At 34.4% G+C, this 12,735-nt stretch overlaps 1 protein-coding gene across 3 annotated transcripts in view; it reads right to left on the bottom strand.

The window, feature by feature from the left end:
* Window positions 1–5,341: 5,341 nt before the first annotated feature.
* LOC109109299 (insulin receptor substrate 1-B-like) overlaps window positions 5,342–12,735 on the bottom strand; it is a 42,058-nt gene continuing 34,664 nt past the window's right edge. For 2 of the 3 annotated variants that reach the window (XM_042759677.1, XM_042759678.1), the window contains one exon: window positions 5,342–6,409. In XM_042759677.1, coding sequence (XP_042615611.1) covers window positions 6,408–6,409 — 2 coding nt within the window. In that variant the 3' untranslated portion in view covers window positions 5,342–6,407. The remainder of the gene's footprint in view (window positions 6,410–12,735) is intronic. The other variant, XR_006160413.1, reaches the window with a different exon arrangement.

The raw sequence follows: 12,735 nt of genomic DNA, 5'->3' as shown, positions 1-12,735 counted from the left end.
CTAGCACATAAACATGGCAAATATGGCCACATCTCTTTGGCGAAAGGGAAATATAGATACATGGAGTGAAAGAAACTGGCAAGAGAAAAGGTTTCAACAGAAAGCTGTTTTTGTTTAGCGATGATGACAGGGTATTAAAATGCATTTAAACATAATTACCTTCCATGCTGTGGGCGATGAGTACACACAGCAGAACTACTGTTCCCCATCGACCTGCGTCTGCTGAACTTTGGTTAGACCTTCCACTCAAAGGACTGAGCGATCAATGACAACACATTACTGACTACACCTGTGCCACATTTAAATCTGTGAGGACAGGAGACTGTAAGAAAAAACATACCAAATTAGATTGTGATAACCACTAGTACTGTGCCACTCTCTCTTTCATGTGCACATACTCACTGGCCTTCCTGCCTTGCTGAGCCGAAAGGGAAGTAATAAAGCAGGAGGACTTCCTGCTGTATAGCTCAGCTGTAAGAATGAATTTTGCAAGGCTAAAGCTGTTAGCCGCCATATAAAGTTCGAATAAGGTAAAAGGTAACAACTTTGAGGCAGGACTACGTCTGAAAAAAATTGAAATTAACTAGCAAGGATGCATCAAATTGATCAAAATGACAGTAAAGACATTTACGATGTTACAAAATATTTTTGTTTTAAACAAATGCTGTTCTTTTGAGCATTCTATTCATCAAAGAATCCTGTGAAAAACATATCTCACTTTCCACAACAATATTAATTAGCACAACTGTTTTCAACATTAATAATAATTATAAATGTTTCTTAAGCAGCATCTCAGCATATTAGAATGATTCCTGAAGGATCATATGAGACACTGAAAAACTGGAGTAATGATGCTTAAAATTCCGTTTTGCATCACAGGAATAAATTCCATTTTAAATTTCAATACAACAGAAAAACAGTTACTTTCAATTAATAATTTCACAATATTACTGTTTTTATTGTATTTTTGTGCATAAGAGACTTCTTTCAAAAACATTACAACATATGACCAACCCAAAACTTTTGAACAGTAGTGTATATATATATATTCCCTTTTTGAGTACTATATATATTCCCTTTTTGAGTACATTTATTGGTTCTATATTTACTAGACAATTTTCTCTATTGTGTGACTGTTTGCTTTTCCCTCTGTACAGTGCACATTTTCTGTATGCTTCACATCGCTGCCAATGCAGTGTTGAAGACATGGCAATGTCCTTCACAATTTAGTTTACTTCGTAATGTAACATTTATAAATGAAACAAGATATTTCATGAGAAATATATGTAGGGCAGGACTTTATGCATTAGTAATTGAATGGATCATAAAAAATTGGGTGCAAGAGCAAAATGTAATTTTGCAAAACAATGCTTATGTAATTGTTTGGTTATTTGTTAACATTATTCAGTAGCCTGCATATAAAGTAAAGAAATACTTTATTTAAAGTATGGTGAAACAAGCATAAGGCTAGGATTTCTATTATGTTGAACAATTTAATCTAAATGACATTTTGAAATAAATATATTGAAAAAGGCCACACCTTTACTGAGAATCGTTTCTCTTTTTTTAATGTCACAATTGACCTTTATAAGATTACATACTCAGGTACTTTATCCGGAGTTTCTGCAGGTTTTATAAAAGAAAAGAAATACACTGAATGGAACACGTTAATATAGTCTCTAAATGATTTAAATAAAAGCTTTTATCTTGAATAGATTTGCTTCCAAACCACTAGAATATGGAAATAACTTTTACTGTAGCTTCTAATCACATTGCAAATTTATCATTTTGTCTTGTTTTCCAGAGCAAATGCCTAAAGATTCTTAAATCAAGATACATTCACTTGAGAAGCAAAATGACATGACATAAGCATAAACTTAATTTTGTGCAGTTTCTCAGTGAACAAGACTTCATATGTTCAGTTTGCAAGTAAATGTATCTTAATTTAAGGATATTTAGATATTTATTTGTACTGAAAAACAAAAATCCTGAGGAAGATATTCATTTTTTGCAGTACGTGCAACATTTAATGCCAAGACTTTTAGGCATTTTTTGTGGAAGGCTTTTAATTGAGACTTTTTAAGACACACAGAAACCCTCTTTATCAGAGTCAAAAGAGCCCTAAACCTTGCACACACACACACACACACACACACACACGCTTGCTGCTGCTAGATGCATGACTTTGGCTGCCAGCTGCTGATACATTCAGCTTTTTGACATCATTTCTGTCACTTCTTTTCATGTTAAAAGTTCAAAAGACTCACGCATTTCTTTCCTGCAGCCTTTAGCCATGTGCTGAGCCACAGATGGTGAAATACAGACACGTGTGGATTACCAGCAGGTCATGGGTGGTGCACACCTTCACTTCTGTGTTTCTCCTGTAGGTGAGAGTGTTTGTGTCATCACAGAACAAAGGCCATCAGGTTTTTCTTGCATGTGCTGCTGATGGGTAAGAATATAAAAAGCAGTTGCATAGCAAGTGTTTCTCAGTGCACAGAGTTTGAGGTTTAATTCACCTTGTCCCGGGCCACTGTGTGTTCTGAATAATACAAGTACTCCTGTGGTAATAGGCCACCCATGAATATGCACCCTCACTTCCAATTCTAGACACCCAGCCTTCAACTGATGTCAGTGTGCACACACAAGTTGAAACCAGACATTTCCACATATAGATCTCTTTTGTACTGGTGAAATGTGCATGAAAAATTTGTGGAATGACCCTTAAGACTCTGTATACTGTAAGCTATCAGCTCTGAGTAAAACTAGACAGCTTGCTGTTCATTGGTGTATAGCCGAGATACTGTTACCACTCTATCTGTCTATAGAGGACAGTGAATGCATGACAGGGCACATACTATAGAAGCTGGTTCTACCTCAGAACAAAAATGAATAAAGGCAATTATGAGAGAATGAAATAACTAACTATAAGTAACTCACAATTGAAAGATATACAGAAATAAAGTTGAAAATCTGACAAATAATGTCACTCTGCAACATGCAGAAGGTGAACCAACTCCAGGGTAAAGCTAAAAGTAGCCTAATAACTACGCACATCATAAACCCATCTATTTTAGGCAAGTAGCCTACCAGGCCAGAAGTCAGAAGTCAGAGGTCAGAATGAGCTTTATCGCCAAGAATGTTTACACACACAAGTATTTGTCTTGGCGACAGGAGCTTCCAGCGCAGAAGAAAATACAGACATAGAGCAAACATACATGATAGCGCAGACACACATAGGAATTACACAGTAGAGATGAAATATAACACTAATATAAGAAAAACTGAAAATTAAATAATGCTATATAATACAGAAATAGAAATATAGAGGAAAAAACAGAATTGCTTTAATGAAGTACAGATGTGTCATTTACAAGTGTACAGTTTATGTAGTTTAGAAATGTACAATTTTCAGATGCTATGTATAAATGGGTCAGTTATAATGGACAATGTATAGTTATGAAAGTTTTAATTGTTTAGGCTGAATATAGCCTGTGGGGGAAAAACTGTTCTTGTGCCTGGCTGTTCTGGTGGTCAGAGCTTTGTAGCGCTTACCAGAAGGCAACAGTCGAAAGAGAGTGGGCTGCTGTGAGGGGTCCAGAGTGATTTTCCCTTTAACCCTTATCTTCACTCTGGAGGTATAAGAGATCTTGGAGGTTGGGCAGGATGTCATAAAATATTTTAATACGACGGAATTTGTATTTAATGTCATCACAATCAAATAAAAACATTGTAAGCTACTAATTATAATGCTTTCATTTCTACGGTTATTCAAACAGCGAAAAAAATTGTATACACAAAGAGCAAAGACCATTACATTTTCAAACATTATCACTGACTTCAGTTTAAGCACTCTCAAAAACTTTGTCGTTTATGAAGAGTGAATTCACAATATAGCAGAATTCATTCAGCGAGCGCCCGCACTGAACAAAACTCTGGCGTTTCAGCAATGACTCATCTGAACGCCTCTGATTGGCCATTGCATTCATAAACTCAACACAACTGTTGTGTGTGATTGGCTAGAATGTTCCAAAAAGTTCCAAAAAGTGGGATTCGTAACAATACCATAGAAGAAACATTTGAAGAACATTATAAAATTATAAAGATGGTTTTCCACTATAAAGAATCTTTTGTGGAATGGAAAGGTTCCAGTGATGTTAAAGGTTCTTCATAAAAATCACAAGTGTGAGAAATGCTGACGCAAGTGCCTTCTTTTGTTTTACTCTGATTAAAAAGAGCGTCATACAATAGCAGCAGAATACAATAGCAGCTAAATATAAAGAGGCAAAAATTATATGTTATATATAGGCCTTTTATATGTGCTTGCATGTGTTAATGTTATGAGAAATTTTTTTCTGTCCTTTTTGTCTCTTTTGTGTGTGTGTGTGCCTGGCTGTTCAAGATTTTGAGCAAAAATAGAGCAAAGTTTCACTATAAATTTATAAGCTCCACAATTTATCCTGTTTATATATAGTGGCTTGCCTGCCCTTTTTTGAAGCATCTTGAAATTCTCAATATAACGGTCAAAAAAAAATATATAGAAGATATATATTTGCTACAATCTCTGTCAACATGAACCAAACACAGCCTTAGAATAGCTTTACAAGTTTCTTATGCAATATAACAACAGTCCCCTCTCATCTTTCATATAATTTTAATGTGTAAAATAAGATTTTCTTAATAAGATTAAAGGGATAGTTCACCCAAAAATGAAAATTCTGCCATCATTTAGGCTACTCACCCTCATGTCCTTCCAAACCTGTATGACTTTATTTTTTTATGGAACACTATAGAATATATTTTGGAAAATGTCTCAGTGTTGTTTTTGTTAATACATTGAAAGTCAGGGGTCTGATTGTATTGTCCTATAGGATTTGAATAATCATGATCCAGTAAACACTATTTGTTACATTTGTAACACACGTCAAGATGGAACACCCTGAAACAGATCAGTAAAGAGTCAGGAACAAGCATACTACATATACACACTAGTGCAAACACAACCATCACACACTGAATATCATAAAAATTCATATAAATCACTGAGGTTTGTCAGAGGCAGATGATAAGGCAAAATATAGCTCACCCAAAAATGCAAATTCTGGCATCATTTATTCAACCTCAAGTTGTTCCAAACCAGTAGAAGGAAGTAAGTCATACAGGTTTGAAACGACATGAAGGTGAGTAAATAATGAAATTTTTTTAAATTTTAGGTCGACTATCTCTTTAAATTAATTCAGAAGAAAATCTTTAAGAGATAAAGATCTTTCATCATAATAAAAAGTAAAACAAATATATAAATAAAAAAAAATAAAAAAGGGACAGAAAACACATGAGAAAATCATTTTTAACATTCCTGTTTTTATTTTACCACTGATGGCCAGCAATGGGTGTCACTGTGGTACAGAGTGTGGGGACAATTTCCAAATTATATCCTTTACACACCCCCGTTCCGGACTATCATTGGTATAATCCAATGTGGATTGGGTCAGCTAGCATCCTTGCGTGCCAGTGGAGGTAAGCTACCGCAGGACACCATCACAGAAGCACCCCACCCTTAGAGTAAAAATAGACGCTTAGTGTAACTGAGCCAAATGTCTGTTGCTGGTTCCTTTAAGGACGCTTCTGTGAAGGGAGCAGAGGGAAGAGATGCAGAAAAGAGACAGGCACTTAAATACTAATGCATGGCTAGAACATGTCACGCATGGGGCAAAGGGGGTAAAGAAAGAAACAAGAAACATGGAACAGGGAAGGACGATGAACCAGACAGTTAACGCATCTGTGATGCTGGATTAGCTAAACACCACGAAGAACACTATGTGATATTCATAATTACTTCATCATTATCACCAGAAGAATTACCATCAGTGTTGTTGATGTCTTGCCGCAATGCTTTTTAAAGACCCTCTTTTCCTGTCATAAAATGTACATAAAATTAAAGAATAGCAACCTTATTTTCAAGCACATCAGTCAATTCTGGAACAATTTAAAGTCTATATTCAGAAAGCGACAATCAAAAACCAGAGGCACTTTTTGAGTACACATAATATGTTCAACAACTGTGACTGAATCACTGAAACCATTTTTGTGAATATTGGACACAAACTGTTCAAGTTTCTGTTGAAGGTCATTGTCATTGGCTCCATAGTCTTCATTTTCCTCTCTGATAGGTTACTGTGCTTGTCTGTTGAGAGTCCAGAGAGCACAGGCGGTTGTTGCTCTTCTCGTCTGGCGCATGTTCCCGTTGGTTGCAGCAACCAATCACTGCAGCAGTCTTTCAAAAGTGCTTGCGAAGTTTGTTGGGCTTTGTTCTCACACCTTACTCCGTGTTTCTGCTCTGCATTCAGGTGCACGGGAGAGCGCCGGTGTTCCGTCTCCCAGAGTTCCATGTTGCTACGGCATCAACATTCTGAAAAACACAGAAATTAGATACAGGTTGTTGTATATTCTAATACAAATGAGTGGCAGTGTTATTTTTGTATCATTGATATTACTATTATAGTTATTGATAACATTCTGAATTAGATTTTATTTTTAGATTTTCAATATTTAAATTTTAGTTAAGTTTTGATAATTTTGCGGTGTCTTTCCATTAGTTTGCATGTACTTTTTTTAGGTTTTAGCTTATATTTTATTAATTTTATAATAAACCTGATCAGGGGAGATTCAGTTTTAAGAATAATGCTAAAAAAAATTAAGAAATTCTAGTATAAATATAAAATGCATTGAGGCTGTTACATTTTGATGTCTGCGATGAATAAATCTGCAGTCTAAGAATAAGGTAAACTGAAACTCTGGCTGAGAGGTCTTGTTACCTCACACTGTTCAGTGATTTGTGCAACTGCAAGAAAATCAATAGATATGTTCTGTTGCAGCTGTTCTTCTCAGAATAACTATTTGTGAATGCATTGTGACATAGAGTTGTATGTGGTTAAATGGCCTTAATGTCATGATGATGTATGAGACCATATTGCTCTGAAAATGTAAATGTGTTTATGAGAGGTGAATGACTAAAAATAATAAAAACAGAAGACGTAGCATCTACTGAGGATTACAGTAGATTTAAGGATCTAATGGACAAGGTGTTGTATATGTACCATCTTCTAAACTTAATTTTTGCAAAAAATAAAATAAAGTAACATGCCAATAAAAGCGTTGCATGAACCAACAGGTGAAATATCACCCAAATCCAATATCAACAGTATGTTAATAAAAAAAAGAGAGAGAAAAGCTTTTTCTATAGTTGTAACTGATTTAGTAATAAAAATAACATGTTTTTGTCAAAGGGAAGTAAACAAAATTATTATTGATGACCTGAAAATTGGCCAATGTTCCTTTTTCTTGTTGTTCTCAATTTTCTAGTCTTGACTCTAATTGTAAAAAGGTTGCCCCCCTCCACCTCTGCCCTCACTGCACACAGCTATATTTACTCCTTCCAGAACAAGTGGTTCCAACCAGAACACAAAGAGTCTCAATCAGAAAGAGAGAGAGAGGAAAAGGCAGAAATCAGATGAGCATCTACACCAACATTTGGCAATGCAGCAATTAAGACACAAATTATGGCGGTGACAGGTCATGCTAGCCTTTTCAACACCAAAAGAAAACATTGAGATTTCGTTATACTACTTACTGTGTTCAATAAAGATTATTATTTGTGTTGCGATAACCTTTATGCAGAAGATAATAAAAAATAAACACAAAAATAATCACTCTGATACAATTACATTATGCATTATTATTATTTATTTGCACCTTTTTTCACCACATACATTTCTCAGTTGATAATCAATGGTGGCACTTCAATAACCGATGAAGTAGAAAAGTGTGCACACTGTTAAAAATTCCTCTCATCACCACACTAACTACTTTATGCTAACAGCACTAGTTTGGACATGACAGCTGCAGTGCTGCAGGTAGAAAGCCATTTCCTGCACTAAGAGCCATGATGAGACGAGACCACAGATCCATCCATCCATCTCTCTCATTTCATCACGTATCCTGCCATCCGTACACTGATCAATTTAACAATGCCTCTGGGACCATCTCTCTCCCTCTCTTCCCCCTCTCTCAGTCTCTGCTCTGTGACATGTTTTATCTGTCTGTCTGGGTCAGCATACATTAGTTCAGTGTGAGTGTGAAGGCGAGTACAGCGGGGACTGTGTGTGTGTGTGTGTGTGTGTGTGTGAATGTTTCAAGCATTACAAGATGACATTTTGGTGCCTGTATATTTTACAGTTTTATTAACTGATTAACCAACCAAGCTGAACTACTAAAACTGCTTTGTAGCTTAAAATATACCAATAACCTGATAAATATTAAATTAAATTAAATTAAGTTAAACATAAATAAGGTTTAAAAGTTTGGTGTCTGTATATATTTTTTTATTAATACCTTTCAGAAAAAAAAATATATTAAATGCAATTGTAATGTTACAAAAGATTTCTATTTTCACTTTAAAAGAGTATCATTAAAAAACTGAATCACAGTTTTCACAAAAATATTAAGCAGCATAATTGTTTTCAACATTGATTATAATAAGAAATGTTTCCTGAGCAGCAAATCAGCATTTTAGAATGCTTTATGAAATTAAATATTACACTGAAGACTGAAGTAATGGCTGCTGAAAATTCAACTTTGCCATCACAGGATTAAATTACAATTTAAAACAAATTAAAATAGAAAACAGTTATTTCGGGTTGTAAAAATATTTCACAAAAATTACTGTTTTTACTGTATTTTTGATCAAATAAATTAAGTTTGGTGAGCATGAGAGTCCACTTTCCAAAAAATAAAAAATCTAAAAAAAAAAAACTTTGAATGGTAATTTAAATGTAACTAAATATAATTACATCATACATCATAGAGGAAGTTTGCTTACATATATATATATATATATATATATATATATATATATATATATATATAAAACCAAACCATTTATACTACAAAAAAACACACACATTATAAATAAATGTATAAAAATGCAGTATAGATACAAAAATGAAAACAGTGAATATATATATATATATATATATTTTTTTTTGGCATGCGTTTACGCTTTTTAAGTGACAAAGAAAGAAAAGCTGTTGAGAGGCCTTGAATAGCATGAAGACATATAGTATGTAATGCCTCCTGTGTATGAAAGCGAGTGCCTGTATGTGGGAGAGATGTGACATGCTGATTTTTTCTCTGCTCAAGTATGTGAGTGACATTGCCTTTTCATCCCCTGAGGTTGTCAGTCACTGACTACACAGTAGCTGTGTTTCCATCACCCTGTTTTTTTGCACATTTTGACATATCGCATCCGGAACGAGTGATGTAAATGCCAAATTTAGAAGAAAAATACCTTAATTCACAAAAACGTTTTACGCTTGCTTGAGGTGGTTTTTGACTTGTGTGGAAAAGGGTTAATGCGAATAATGGGAGATTAACAAATATTAATTTAATTAAAGTAATTTGTTATATATGAAAATTATTATATTCAGTGGCTCCTTCTAATTTTCTTAGTAATATTTAGTATCAGTTTATCAGGAAGTGACGATTTTGTTCTCTTTGACTCGTTGGATGGAAATGGTGCTTATTCGCTAATGTTTTATGCGATATTCCAATTTTGCGCAAAAGTTAAATTCTCACCTTTGGATGGAAACCCAGCTAATAATATGTTTATCCATGTATGTATATATGTGTGTGTGTGTGTGTGTGTGTGTGTGTGTGTGTGTGTGTGTGTGTGTGTGCCATTCAGTGGCGTCTTACAACGCTGACATGAAACAACAGCTGTGAAAGTTCAACACACACACACACACACACACACACACACAAACTTTATGGAGAATGCCTTCTGGGAAAGCATGTGGTTGAAGTCCATCACATATCTAACACTAAAGGAAAGAGCACAGATTAAGAGAACGAGTAAATGAATGACTTTAGGAAAGCAAGAAGAAGGAGAGTCCTTCAAGTAATCAGGGTTTATTAATTAAAGTGTGTGTGTAGTTGATAACAGGTATCAGCATGTGTGTGTGTGTGTGTGTGTTGGAAATGTAAAGTACATGAAAATCTGTGTGCCTGTGACAACCCCTTTGAGTTTTAATTTATTTACTATTTTGAATAAATACTCAAATTGTTCCAAAACTCAAATAGATTTCCCTCTAAAATCAACACAGAAATCATGAAAAAAGTCTGCATTTTCCATTAGGGCCTGGTGAAAACCCAACAACGAGCACTAAACTAACAAACACACTTTGCTGACTCATCTGTACCCTCTCTCTCTCGCTCCTCAGGATCAACCACTTTTTGCCAAACGTCTTTGCAGAAACATGCAACATAAATCATAGTTTGAATGTCTCTTTCTCCTTGCAGAACACTATATAATATAACACAGCAATAATATCACTGGGTAATTACCTTAAATATCTCAATGCAGCCCACTAAAATTAAATGAGATATATCACATACCCTTCACATACAGCATACTCGATATCTTATGAAGTGAGTGATCTGAGATCTCAGTTCAACTCACTGCTGTGCCATTGGGCTTGACATTTAACCCCAGGCTGTTTCAGAGAGACAGTCCCTGTGATCAGTGCACATTTAGTACAGAAACACAGACATATTTTTAATAAAAATACTAAAAGTTATTTTTGCATTACCACAGAAAGAAAGGTTTTTGCACTATATGAACACTACTGTTCAACTTTTGGGGTCTGTAAGAGAGAAATTAATACTTTTTATTCAGCAAGGATGCATTAAACTAGACAAAAGCAAAAATAAAAACATTCATAATGTCAAAAAATATATATTTTAAGAAATGCTGTTCTTTTGAACTTTTCACTCATCAAATAACATGATTTCTAAAGCATCATGTGACACATAAGACAGGAGTAACAGCTGCTGAAAATTCAGCTTTGGCATCACAGGATTAAATTATCATTTAAAATGTAATTCATCAGAAAATTGTTATTTTAAATTGTAATAATATTTCACAACACTACTGTGCTTTACTGTATTTTTATTAAAATAAATAAAGCCTTGGAGAGCATAAGAGATTTCAAGCTCATGTTCAAGAGATTTCATGTTCAAAAACGGTATACACAGGCTAAGTTAAAAATACTTTGTCAAGTCAAGTCAAGTCACCTTTATTTATATAGTACTTTTAACAATAATGGATTGTGTCAAAGCAACTGTACAGCATTAATCAGGAAAACAGTGTGAACTTTGTTGACAAAACTGTTATCTGGAGTCAGCTAATTCCGATCTGATTTCGATATAAGTGATTAAAAAAAACCAACAACAATTTCCGCACCCAAATTCATGCCATTTCAGTAGGAATCCATGTGATCAGGAATTTTGCGTGAGGTCGAAAATTTTCTCTCATTATATAAAACACTAGATGTCGATGGTACTTTATCCCCTTCTTTAGACAGGTAAGAAAATGTGTGTGTGTGTATATGTGCTCACAGTTAGGAAGAGTTTTGCTCTAGGTATTAAGAAGACTCCAGAGGAAGCAGTATATTTATTGAGCAATGCTGACTGAGCCCTTTCAGAGCTTCAGCTTTGGACTGAATTTGTTTTACTTAGCTTTATATCTGTTTCAATTACTAAAAGCTAAGCCAAACAGCTTTTGAATATTTAGAATAACAACATGATTTGGTTTATATATTAATCTTTTCTTTAAATGAGGACCCTGAAGGAAGGTTTTGTCAGATTTTGCTCAATTTGTCCCCAAAATATAGCCAAATAAAAACACATGCACTTACCCATGAAAACCATGTCAAAATACAGATCCAAAATGTTGCCTGATTAAATGTCTTATTATTAATAGGCGCTTACTTCTCTAGTTTTTTTTCCCTTCCCACCATCCTCCTCTCTCTCACTTTCACTGTCATCCCCCCTTTCCCCTGAAAGTTTAAGGTTTCACTCTGTAACTCTACTCTGCAGAGCTTCAGTGAGAACTTGGCCAAGTGCCAATCTGGTCCACACACTTGCATACAGGGCAACAGGCTGCGGAAAATATTTATTAATGAACAGAAAAAAATGTGTTATCCCCGCCTCATCTCTAAATGAGGGATGAACAACCAAGCCAATCTGTCTTTCCGCCACTTGACTGACCCTCCATCCAGGGTGTTTCCCTGCCTACGGTTAGAGACAATGAAATAGGCTCCAGCATCCATGCAACCCTATGCAGGACAAGTGCCTTAGAAAACAGATGGATGAATGGCTGGATGTCATTTTTAAGAAAATCTAATACTGAATTTATTTAAAACTTAAACTAATTTCAAAATATAAAAACAAGTGCCATGTGCAATCAAACAATCTTTTTCCAGAACTAATTTATTAACTCTTTAATACTTAATTAATAAAATAGTATTAATGGCATTTTAATATATATATATATATATTAACATTTTCTTTTTTAAAAATAAATGACATTTGCCCTAATGCAATGACATACACAAGTATTCAAAGGTTTGGGGTCTCTTATGCTGCATTAATTTGATGAAAAATGCAGCAATATTATGAATAATTATTACAATTTAAAATTATTGTTTTTTATTTTAATATATATTAAAATTTAATTTATTCCTATGATGCAAAGCTGAATTTTCTGCAGCCATTACTCAGTCTTCAGTGCCACATGATCCTTCAGAAAACATTCTTAAATGCTGATTTGCTGCTCAAGAAACATATTTTAGCACAAATCATGATAAATGTTTTTTCAGGATTTTATGATGAATAGAA

This window comes from Cyprinus carpio, chromosome A7 (assembly GCF_018340385.1).
Source record: "Cyprinus carpio isolate SPL01 chromosome A7, ASM1834038v1, whole genome shotgun sequence".
NCBI classification, from domain to species: Eukaryota; Metazoa; Chordata; class Actinopteri; order Cypriniformes; family Cyprinidae; genus Cyprinus; species Cyprinus carpio.
This window is presented reverse-complemented; position numbering and strand designations above follow the sequence as displayed.